The sequence below is a fragment of the Cupressus sempervirens genome, chromosome 5 (assembly GCF_028749045.1).
Source record: "Cupressus sempervirens isolate cs-2001-9-10 chromosome 5, ASM2874904v1, whole genome shotgun sequence".
Lineage (NCBI taxonomy): Eukaryota > Viridiplantae > Streptophyta > Pinopsida > Cupressales > Cupressaceae > Cupressus > Cupressus sempervirens.
Window position 1 is genome coordinate 935684559 of NC_143122.1, and position 12942 is coordinate 935697500.

The 12942-nt window shown below is 35.0% G+C and overlaps 1 protein-coding gene across 4 annotated transcripts in view; it reads right to left on the reverse strand.

Moving 5' to 3' along the window:
- MMH-1 (MUTM homolog-1) overlaps window positions 1-12942 on the reverse strand; it is a 228987-nt gene that overhangs the window by 145338 nt on the left and 70707 nt on the right. For all 4 annotated transcript variants that reach the window (XM_089832980.1, XM_089832982.1, XM_089832978.1 and 1 more), the window contains exon 3: window positions 10439-10496. In XM_089832980.1, coding sequence (XP_089689106.1) covers window positions 10439-10496 — 58 coding nt within the window. The remainder of the gene's footprint in view (window positions 1-10438; window positions 10497-12942) is intronic.

Consider the following 12942-nt stretch of genomic DNA (forward strand, 5'->3'; position numbering starts at 1 on the left):
ATAACATACTCTGTTCTTGAGTATAAGGAGATATCATCTCACTATGATATCCCTAAAATGGCATATCAATATGAATTCATCAACACACATGTAAATTAACATATGGAATTTACTTCAATACACTAAGAGGCTAGAATCCTCAATACTCCCTTTTAAGCAAAAGGAAATTGAAATAAGTTTAACTTACACAATAAGGTGTAATCATCATTATGTTTTAAACTAAGAGAGAGAGAGAGAAGAAACAAAACATAATGGATTTTCATGGTGTCCGGCTATCGCCCAAAAGACCCATGAAGGTTATCAATGTGTCCGGCAAAATCCGGCCCGAAGAACAAGGATAACCCAAACTTTCAAAACAATGGGTTTTCATGGTGTCCAGCTATCGCCCAAAAGACCCATGAAGGTTATCAATGTGTCCGGCAAAATCCGGCCCGAAGAACAAGGATAACCCAAACTTTCAAAACAATGGGTTTTCATGGTGTCCAGCTATCGCCCAAAAGACCCATGAAGGTTATCAATGTGTCCGGCAAAATCCGGCTTGAAAGATAACACCAAATTCAACAATTGTTTGAAAACAGAGCAACTAAAATAAAGTCGTCACTTTATAATAGGATCAGAACACACGAAAGGTCATCACCTTTCACAAGAAAAGTCGTCACTTTTCACAATACAAGCTTGCAAGCAAAAAATAATAATAATTTATATTTATGAATATTAGATAATAAATGCATTTACAATAATGTCATACCAAGTTTTCCTTGGAAGTACACAATTTTCAACTTTGCAAGAGGTTTGGTGAAAATATCAACATTCTGTTCATTTGTATTGATATAACTCATCTTTGTGATAAGTGCACCAGTATCACAGGATCACATGACATTAAGTCATTGAGAATTTTCTGCAAGGGTAGATTTATCACTGTATGCATATAATCATCAACCATATGATGTTAGTCAATAAGTGCATAAGAAACTATAATCATTAATCATGTCAAGTTTACCTCTGAAGTGATATGATCTACTCCCTCTGAAAAAAAAATTAACAGAACCATGTTCTTATTTTCTCCCTCGATCAGATTTCCTCTTCATAATCTTAATCATAAAATATATTCATTTCCAAAGCCTGCACAATAATCCTGGTAGCGAACGTACCAACTTTCCTTTTTCGGTATTTAGTGTATGATCATGCAAGTTATTTAAGGATCTTTTCATTTTCTTGTGATGTTCACAAGGTGTGGCCCATTAAAAACATTTTGTTACTCATAAAACTTTTGAACTTCCTTTGAATATCTTAATATTTTCAACATTCAGGTGATAAGTCAATACTTCCTCATGATGTACATAGAAGTAGGCCCATCAAAAATCACGAAGTCATACACATGTATTTCTAGACTCCCTCTGATTATAAATAATCCAAGCTCCAACATTGCCTAGAAGAAGTGTCAGACTCTCTCTTAATAAAGAAGAATACTCAAAACCTCAATCATCATTGATATTTGCTTCAAGATCCTTACATTATTCAACTTGATCCTCATAAGACTAATGAATTCTAGATCATGACTTCTTTGGTGCTACTTCATAAGATTGAGTCTGCACAATGTCTAGTAGCATGTTTAAAGTACCAACTTTCTTTTTCCTGTATAAAAATCCTCAACCATATACGAAAAGATCAAGGCAAATAAACTTTATAGTATATATAGAAACTACAAATAAGAGAGATAAATGTCAAAAATAAGAATACTTATCTACACATGAAGATTCAAAATTTTCTTATTAGATTGTTTGAGAATGGAACATCTCCCCTCACTTTCATATGATGTGCACAAGGGGTAGTCCTCATGACTATAGTTGCATGAGTTATAGTCCTCATGACTATTACAATTTATCGACATTGAAGATTCTGTCAAAACATAGTTTACTCCCTCTGAATCAATATGATCGAGATCACTGAAGGTTGATGAAACCATATCCTCTATCTGTTCCCTCTCTTTCAAGGTTGCAACTGATGAGATGTCAAATCTTCGGCTCCCTCTTAGTCTCAATCTCCTCCTTTCTGTAATAACATTCTCGAAGGAAAAGATCAAGCCACGTAGCTCTTATAGTACGTATTAAAAATAAGAGAGAGACCTAGATTATATTCAATATAAGATCTTTCCAACAAAATGTAGATAAATAGAAACTAATGTGATACTCTCTTACTTTTAGAATGATCCCTATTATTCCAATATAGTAAATATCTAATTGATTTTATACATGCATGCTATAATCTATATTTCCAGCATATTATTTTCTTATCAGATCAATATCTCATTTTATATTCACTTATATTTATAAGAAAAATGTATATACCTTATAAATCACCATATATATATATATATATATATATATATATATATATATATATATATATATATATATATATATATATATATATATATATATATATATAATCTTTTTAAAATTATGTATGAACCTTTATACATCTCTATATATAAGTGAACATAAGTTCATAACACTGAAATAGATTCATAAACGTACCTTTTTGAATTGTTAATAAATTGAAGAAAGGATTACCTTTTAGCTATGTGTGGTGTCCAAAAATCTTCCACCCTTAACACATGTCCCAAAAAAACAACTGATTGTACCAAGAGATGACTCAGTCTCATCTTCATGAATTATTCTTGGTCGTGCGATAAGCATGGAGCACCTATTTTATTTCTCCCTTCCATATTTGATTTGTGTCATGGGTAAGATTTTTCCCACTAATTAGTTATGGGATGTCTCCTATATAATTGTATTTGTTTTATAAAACATATCCACTGTAATGCACCTTTAACGTTGATGCCACTTTATGTGGAAAAAATATCGTTATAAAAAGGTATTTCCCATTTCTTATAATTATTCTTCCAATTAACTATTATTTCTGGCACAAAGATAAATATATTTTCTGCCACGAATTTATCACCGTCCTTTATCTGTTTTGACATACGACCCACTTGAACTTTCCTCTATTTAACATGTAATTGTCATTTTTATAGATGGCAGTAAAATGATAATATACTTCATTTAATATGCTATGTAATTTGGGTCAAAGCACTTCACGGGTCATCCTTATATATTATTTGTAATCTCCCTCGATGAATCATTCCTTTCACACCACAAATATATAATTTACAAATGACAGCCACGATATTGACTATCCATATGATGATATTGTTACATATATTCTTTGATCTCTATTGATTATTATATTGGTTCAATTTCAACTTGACGTGGAAATTTATGCCTAATTTCAACTTGGATTTTCACCACCAAAAACATCCTTGTCATAGTATATACTAATATTCTTTAATACTTGAACAATGAAATACTTCTTTCATTCATTGGCACAAAATGTCTTTCACCCATTCAACATAGCTCTTCATCCACATCATCATTGTACGTACCTAACCAAATGAAGTTGTGATGTCAAGATGTTGCAAATGTGTGGTCCATTTCACTCATTTTTCTCAAACTCCCACTTGTCAATACTCTACGCTTATATACTTTCCTTCCCAACTTCACTCTTAGGAATGTTTTATACCCTCGTGGTATCCACATCACCCTCATTGGCGATAATGTGTTTCTTGTCTTTTGTGCAGAGTACAATTCTTGTTAGACACCTTTCTGAGAAACGTAATGCAATGAAAACTTGAATTTCGTATTTAAAGTCGATAGACTCCATTATCTTATGCGTGCTACATAGAGGTGATTTGTCTTGACCACTATTATATTTATCTCTTGTTTTATCGTTACTTTGTGTGGTCTCAATCTTATTATATCTTATTCTTTTATGTTGGTTCATCATTGCTCCTTTATATTCACACTTTCCCTTTATGGTGTGTTGACTATTCAAATTGAGCTCTTATATGTCTTCAGCTTCACATTGAACCAACCATGTTTTGAAAACCTAACAAAATCCAACGTCATTTGTGCACTAAGATTCCTTGACTGTGAGAGTAAATAGAAATGTTCTCCACTGCTATTTTCATTTTTTTTTATTTTTTTTTCAAGCTTTCTGAATAATAGTTATTGTAGATGGTGGTAGCAAGAGTATGTTTCACGTAATCTCCGTAATGGTTGCTGAAGACATCACACGGCCATTTGGACGATGATGTAGGAGTATATGGTAGGGTAATTCCATCAAAAGTTTTACCGAGTGGATTTCATGGAACTCAAAATACAATTGAACCAATCTATATTTTCCTTCACTGGTGTACTTTACAAAGTCTTCCCTGTCATAGTCACATATCATAACACCGTTGAATACTGATTTCCTCATATCATTGTTTTCTCCTATATCATGCCCATTGGCTGCTCCTTATTCTCAAACGTGGCTCTATTGATGATCATATTCAATGATTCCTGTAATTCATATGGGTTAATTCTATCGCAACTTTTTATTTTTTTCTACTCATCATATTAATTTACCTTCCATATAGATTTATATTCTCCCCTGTGTATATCGCTTTAGTGTTTTGGTTATGGGACAATCATTTATCCACCATGTCTTCTTTTACATTCACAGTTGGCTCTGATACCATGTTAGTTTTATGATCTCTGCAAATGTAATAACATTGTTGTAATTCTGTGTGTTTCAATTGCAAATTTCCAAGATATATAAATATATCTTCAAGAGGCATGTCTTGTGAAGAGACATGTCTCTATGGTTATATATATTAATTAATCATTAATTATAACATTATTAATTATAACATATTTATATTATATAGAATTATATTATATGTAATATTTAACATACAATATATTATATATAATATATAGCATACAATATATATATATATATCTATTAGAGTATGTATAATTAATGATTAACAATAACCATAGAAATGATTAACTCTCGGACAGTTCAATCTGACAGAAGCTACAATTTAACAATAAAAGAGAGGGAAATGAATATTTGAAAGAATACAGAGAAGCGAAAGAAGGAAAGGTGGTTACGGCTGAAGCTGAAGGAAAGAACATATCATATGGCCAATACAAGAAGAACATATCATGCAAACCCAACAAAAGGAGAGATTCCACCATACGGTACACGGTGAACGGACTGCGCGGAAAGGAAAAGTTACACCACACCACGGATTTAGTAGAAAGGTGCCTGCAGCAAGGAAAACAAATCGTAACAAAGATGAAGGGCTTAATAAAAACTTCAGCAGTACGGAGTGAAGGTTCTAGAATCAAGAATAAAGTTATTGACAACAAGGAGTGGCTGCTGACAGAAATCACGGTACCAAGTTTAAGAACCACAGTCGAAAACAAGCCAGGAGATATGGAAAGCCTGAGGGAAAGACTATATAATTTAAACAAACTTGATGAGCGATGACTATAGGCACAATGGACCACAAAGGTTACAGAAAACAAGCGTAAGGCATAGCATGACAAGCACTTGAAATTGAATAGATTTCAACCAGGCCAATTAGTTTTGAAGTATAATAGGCAGAACAAAATTAGACTAGGAAAGTTCAAAGTGAGGTGGGTAGGACCATACAAGATATGCGAAGTTGGTGATAATGGAGCAATCAAGTTATCGACGCTCGACAGGAAGGAAGTAGCCAATGCAATGAATGGGTCGAAGCTAAAAGTTTATCATGCGAAAAATTAAGTGCCTCGACGAACAAACACTTCAGAAACAGTATAAAAGGGAATAAAAAGCAGTAATGTATATATGTAAAATAAGTAGATGTAAATAATGTATAAAGTTAAACATTAGTAAATATAAAAGAAAATTATAATATAAAGCAAGCTGAAGGTTATATAAGGTATCGTACGGCCATGGAAGATTAGAGATAACCATATCGTACGGTTGCAACAAATCAAATGCATGAGTGCAAGAGGAGATTGAGCCACCGGACGAACACCAAGGAGAAAGACGGCTACAGGGAGATATAGCAATCTGTACTGTACGGCCATACGATATGAAGGAAGCATGATCAAAAGAAGATGCATAACATTGTACGGTCCCAGGAGTGTTTTGATCGGTTTTGAAAGGACACCATACGGCTATTAGTTGGAGGAAGAGATCACCGTAGGGCCCGTGCAATCTCAAGAAGGATACCATTCATAGAAGCGATCACCGTACGAACGTACGTACATGAGAACACTATTACAAACACACCGTACGACAAGCAAGTTACTGGATAACATAAAACAAAAGCAGACAAACTGACTCAGGAAGCACAAGAAGAAGATCACCGTACACCGTATGGTAGAGAAAATAGCACCGTACGGTCGGGAAGGTTGCAGGAGGGGCTCGTAAGCACACCATACAGCCGTACGGTCAAAGGAATACAAAATGCATGAAGATTGAGGAGGGGACTGTACGGCGAAGAATAAAGTGAGGTACCGTACAGAAAACTCCATAGAAGAAAATAAAAACCATACGGCTATCAACAGTGAAGATCATCGTACGGCCTCTGGGAGCGGAATAGTGGCTTCGAGAGGGAACCAAAGACAACCGTACAACCCGATAGGAGATATATTAGACCACCATACAGCTTTTTGAAATGTGGAGCATAGTAAGTATGGAAGAGGAACATTTGCTAGATGCATCATACGATCAAGAAGGTTGAACAAAGGAAGTGACCGTGCGGTCGTACGCCAATAGGAAGGTACAAAAAGAACAATAACACTGTGCGCCATGCACATCTCACATTGGGTACCGTACGGCAAGTAGAAACGAAGCCAGTCAAAGCATAAAATAGTAACGTACGGCCAACACAATCAAAGAAACAAGGCTATAACTACAACATACTAGAGTATGAAAGGAAGGTTCAAAAAATAAAAAATGACAACGACAAATCAAAGCAATTCACAATGAATAACATATTATATCAAAGGGAAGGGAAAGACATAAACAGGTAGTAAAACATAAGCGGTTGGCAGAAAGAGTATGGGATCAGAAAAAAAATCACAAAAATAGTGTATTCCATGGACTTTTGTGTGAGTTTGAGGGTGTTAATTTAGTCTTGGCGGCCCCTAGACCCCGCCTTGTATCACAACAAGGAGCATGCCTGAGGCTCTACCCCAGGACCCCGCAGGGGCGCTGCCCCTCAACCCCGCTGGGGACATTGCCCCCTAGACCCCAAGTCAGTTTAGTTATCAACAAGTGTGACCGGTTGATGAGACCTGGAGCTATTGCAAGCATAGAGTTTTTGTATGTCAGAGGTGAAGAGAGCACCGGAGCAAGCCTTTCAAAAGGGGTGTTACGCTTTGAGGCACTCAGAGTAGGTGTTGGACGTGAGGCTCTCTTAGTGGATGCATAGAGAGCTCAAGAGGAGTTGACCATCCAATTGGAGGCAGTAGACTAACACTTGGCTCTGCGTACCCAGGAGTTGGAAGCAGAGAAGGCGGCACGGATGGCTATCAAGGTCAGATTGGCTAGGGAGAAAGTATTGTGTTAGCAAAGGCTATAGATGCAACGTGTTTTCTAAACCAGTTTGTTGTAGGCACGGGAGGAATGTGAATGTGATGTGACAGAAAAAGATCTATTATGTTTTGTTAATCTATCTCGGATATTTTGTAATTGTCGTCCATAGACAACTTTACTTTTTGGGGGGGATGATGTTGTCGGAAAATTCTATAGTGTAGCCGACAGGTTATATTGTATTTGAAAGGGCACGTGACAGTTGAGTCACCCCTTCCGGAAAGTATATGTACGTCACCCAAAAGGGACTTTGGAGCATCATTATAATCATTATTGTAAGCATTGAAGTGCATATTGTGTATGTGAATAAAGTTTATGTTCTATGTTATATCTTACTATACTACATGCAATAAGTATCCTTTTACCCTATATGGTAAACAGCCATGAAAGACTTGCATCCAAATATACTGTCATGTCCCCATATTTATAAGATTTGATCATACATTAGAAACATAATAGAAAATTAATAGCATATAATATATATTGATTAATATTATCATATGATTATAATGTGATTAAAATGATGAATACCATAATACGAAAAAAGAAAAATTATAATATATTATGTATATGTTATAATTTAGTATTATCAATAAATAAAATAATAGTTAACTAAAATATATAGAATGAGTAATTATATTCTATAACCCAACTAAATAGTGGATAAACAACTATTATAGGTAAGATACAACAAATATTAAATAAATAATCATATATATTTTATAATATATTCTAAAATATTAATATTAAAATTTGAATACATAAATTATGATAATATGAAAAATAAATAATAACAAATACATATTTAAATAAACTGAAGTCGCTGCCCAGGAGGAATCGTGACTCTTCCCAATCACACATACATATATGACGAAGGAAAAAACGGAGGAAGGACCATAAAATAAGGATTTCATATATTCGGTCAAGTAAGCATTTCATCTACCGGTTACTTTCTACATCAACATTGGTCACCAAAACATTGTGCGTGAACCACCAAATGCAGTTGCATAATACTTTGATGGAGCCAATATGTGGGCAGATAAACATCAAAGGCAGACTTACTACCACCGTTGGGGAGAAGGAGCGGACGTAATTGCACTGAGCCTTCATACTTGTTCAGAACCGAAGTCAAGATTCAGATACATCCACGCATAAGAAATTGGACTCTGTATCTGCAATGTAGTCAAGCTGAACATTCCATCATTCCAATAACAAAGGAAGATTTCGTCTGAGGAAGACAAGTAGGAGCCCATGTTACTTGCCCTGTTGTCCAGACTGAACTAAGAAGACTGAGCACGCAGCTTCTCTAGTAGGGATACACACTACAATACTTGAACCATAGCCATCTCTGTAGACACGCCAACAGGAAGACCAGCAGGAAGGGAAGACGTAGACTATCATACCGGTGATAGAGGAAGACACCAGTAATTCGTATCTAATTTTTGATATCAGAACAGTGAAAGTAAGCAGCCTCCGAGAGTTAATACTACAATAACAGAGGATACAACATCCAAGGAAGAGGGAACACTACAAACAATCGAACCCAGACACTCAGCCAGGAAATTTACCATTAACTGTCACTATTATAAAGGGAATATGAAAAGGTACAAAGGAATAAAGGCAGCAGACATAGAACAGGAGATTCTTTTTATAATACTGCAGACTCTAATTGAATTCAAACTCTTGGAAGGATGTTACCATCTAACAAACCCCAATTCTCTCTGAGAATCTTTACAAAGGATACAATCAGTGATCTGCAATAAGAAGTCAGGAAATACGAACTCCAGTCAGCGCTAAGTAAGAGTGAGTCTCCTCTAACATCAAATATTATTCATAACAATAGGAGAAAACTGCCATCGGGATGTTGAGAACATAAAGGAGTTATTAGTAATTTTTTTAAGTTATTAAGATGATAATACATGCAGGGACTGAAAATTCTGAGCGTCAACATGGATTTATTAATGTGACAACATAATAGAGACAGTGGTAATCTGAGTGGAGAGGAATCTGTTTAGAAATCATAAGCCTATATGGAAGTCAATAGGAAGTCAGAAATAAGAAATATCCCTTATAAGAATTCAAATGGAAATATGAGATATCAGAATATTGACCCAAATGAAGAAGTTTACTCTTTGCCTTAGATACATAACTAAAAGCATTATAACTCGAGAAGACATCAACCTTCGATTACTATAATCCCAAGGTATAACAAGAAAGGGTTCAAGATCAGAATTAAGTCGAATGATATCTTTCATATAAATTTGTGAAAGTTATATTGGTTCTATATTTTGTAATTAAAGATAGTTCCAAATTTTAAATGATTATGAGTGGGGAAATTATATTTGTATCCATATGATCTACCTTCCACACAAGATTGTATTGGTAATATTTTATATGTAAAGACTCAATAGAAATAGATGAGGTATTAGTGCACAATCTTTTCCTTCAAAAAATCCATACAACAAGGAAAGAAACAATTGAGATAGACTAGACTAGAACTTTCTGTGAAGCTTTACCATGATAGTGTAAAATCAAAAGTAAATGCCTGTTTACTCCATACAGGGTTTCTATATAATGCAGAGTACACAGCAATTTCACCGGAACATTAGAAAACAATAATTCAGTGTTACACTGTACAAATACTACTGGCAGAATGATATATAAATTTTATTCCATTTAATATCTGTCCCAAAAAGTAACCCGTTGTCAGTGCCAGTCTTACATATATAAAGCACCCAACAGTTGGTTGAGGATACAAACCATCAGTTCCATAGAACCGTCCGAGAACCATCTGTAATTATATTGCTATACTAACCCGAAACATGAAGTATTATTATTTATGGCTAAACTATGGCTATCAATGCTCCAAATCAAGACGACGTGCCCAGGTTAGCGCTATCTATGATAAAATGTTACCTTAAATAAATCAATGGCAAGAAACACAAGGACCACATACCTCCACAAAGACTTTGGAGAATTTTGAAGGCCATTCATCCTTGTCATTAATAGCGGACCTATAGAATTTACAATGTAAATAAAGTGAACAACAAAATAATGTAAATTTAATAGGGACCCACATCATATGATTATGTTAAGAAAAAATGACCATAAAGCACTATACCAATGTGGCCTTAATTTACAACTAACGTGCTTAATGTTTGCAATCTTTAAAAAGAGGGTTTCAATCTCCAGATATCTTGTCATCCTATTCAGACAGACTTTTATGATGCAACATGTCACTGACAATTTTAAAATGAAACAAGAAAAATGCAAAGATATGTGAACTTAAAGCTTTATCATCGGCAGGAAAATAAGTGATAGCGCATATGTATCATTTATCACTCCTTTAGATTCCCTCTCGAGCACTAATAAGAAAGGTTTTCATCAAGCCAAACATGTTATACAGTGCTCACCAAAAAATAAGTTCCCTCTTTAAGTGACCAATAACAAGAAAATTTCTTGTATCCAAATCGAATGACAATAAAGAATTTCATCAAGTCAAATGGCACGTATAATACTCCCGTAAACCTAATAGGAACTCATGCATAATTAATATTCAACATTCACTTAAAGACCATAGCTTCCTGTGAAACATGATGACTGAGAACTCGAAAGTTCCAAACAAAGATAGCTAACTGACATGCTAAACTGTCATTCTATTGCAATTTTTAACGATATTACATTGCAATCAATTGAAATATAGAGATACAGCATGTGATGCGAGTAGGAACTCAAGTAATTATTGAAAGGAGAAACAATTCAAAAAACACTATACAATATATTTTTAACTGTGGGGCACATTATTATCATTGTAGCGCTTAAGAATCCTGATTCGACAGGAATTCAAAACCTTATGTCAATTGTAAACTAATTTTGGGACTTGAAATATACACCCTTGATTTAAATTTTAAATCAATTTTTTTGCACCTTTAACTTTCTAACCGTATTTAACATCCAAGCACTTTCTTGAACAGTTTGCTAATTCTGATTTGGAATAAGTTGCAGTTTGATACAGATATTGAAATTTGGCTATTGCAAATCTCTTTTCATAAAGATATATATATACATCTTAGACTGAAATTGTTGAAGAGTTCCACAACAGAAGCATCATGTGTGCTCTTATTTGAAAAATTACAACTCATATAACAGATGAAAAGTTACACAGGATAAAAGTGCAGAATTTTCACAAAATAACAGTACATTTCTGAGAATAAGTCATATGACATGTATTTCTTGAAGTAGCATGGGCACGGATGCAAATACAGTATCGGTTACAAATATGGCCATGTTTGAAGACCTCTAATATAGATACAGTTCTGTTGGTTAACAGTTTGTCTTCCATATCTTTTTGGTTTATACCTTGACTCTTAAACTGCCCAATGGTTTATGGAGGACAAAGAAGTTAACAAAAGAATGGGCCAGTGTAGTAATCTATAAAAGACCCCTGGATTGAAAGGTACAGCTCCCTTTTCCATGCTAGATTTGCAATAAATTTTGTTTTTGGGTTTTGGGGGTATGCTCTTAACCAGAAAGCAGAAGAGGCAAATACCAGATTGCTCAATACGTTAAACAACCTAGGCAAGTGGAAATGGGGGAATCGCAACATGCGATCTATTCTAACAAAAATGCAAGGAATGAAAACATGCATAACCAACTATGATAGCAGGAGAAATGGAAAAAGATGGCAGAATAGGTAATTCATGGATTACACATTTAGCTGATGTTTTGACAATACCCGAATTATCTATCTCTTAGCTACTCCATCAACCAATTTCCAGCGTAGCCTCATTGTGAAGGCATCGTTACTCCTCAAAACTTCTTTGCAACTGCAGATGTGGATAGAACTCATATACTTTAGTGCACTCGTCATAGTTCTAGATGCTAGGGAGGTCGGCCCACAAGTGGTGAGTAGCCAAGGCATAAATTAGATAGAAGGACATGTAAAATTGCTTAAATCCTCTGGCCAAGTTCAACCACGAGGAGAGCTCATCACAGATAATTTGTGCCCAGTCAATCTGCATATCCTCAGCACATATAGCTTGCACTAGGAAGAAATGGTGCTCGATGAACTCCAAGATCTCCTCTTTTCCTTTTAGTCTGAGAAGTAGAGCAAGAATATCCACTATCTCTCTTTTCAAATTTGTGTTGAACAGGGTCTTGGGCATTTTGCCATTCTTCGAGCGAGCAGTCTGGAACCATGTAATTTGCATATCTTCCCGTTTGAGGGTCTTGTTCTCATTGAACATAGATGCGGAAGAGCCGAAATCAACATCACAGTACTACTCTTTCATGAGAATGCCGAACACGGACTACATCAGTGCGTTGTTGATCAAGATGAGGATTGATTGGTGAAGGAACAAAATGCTTTGTTTCCAGGTCGTATCTCTTGATACATTCCCTCACAAGCTTCGGTGCATGTACTACCATTGGAAAACCAGTCCACTTTCTTTAAGCTTTTGA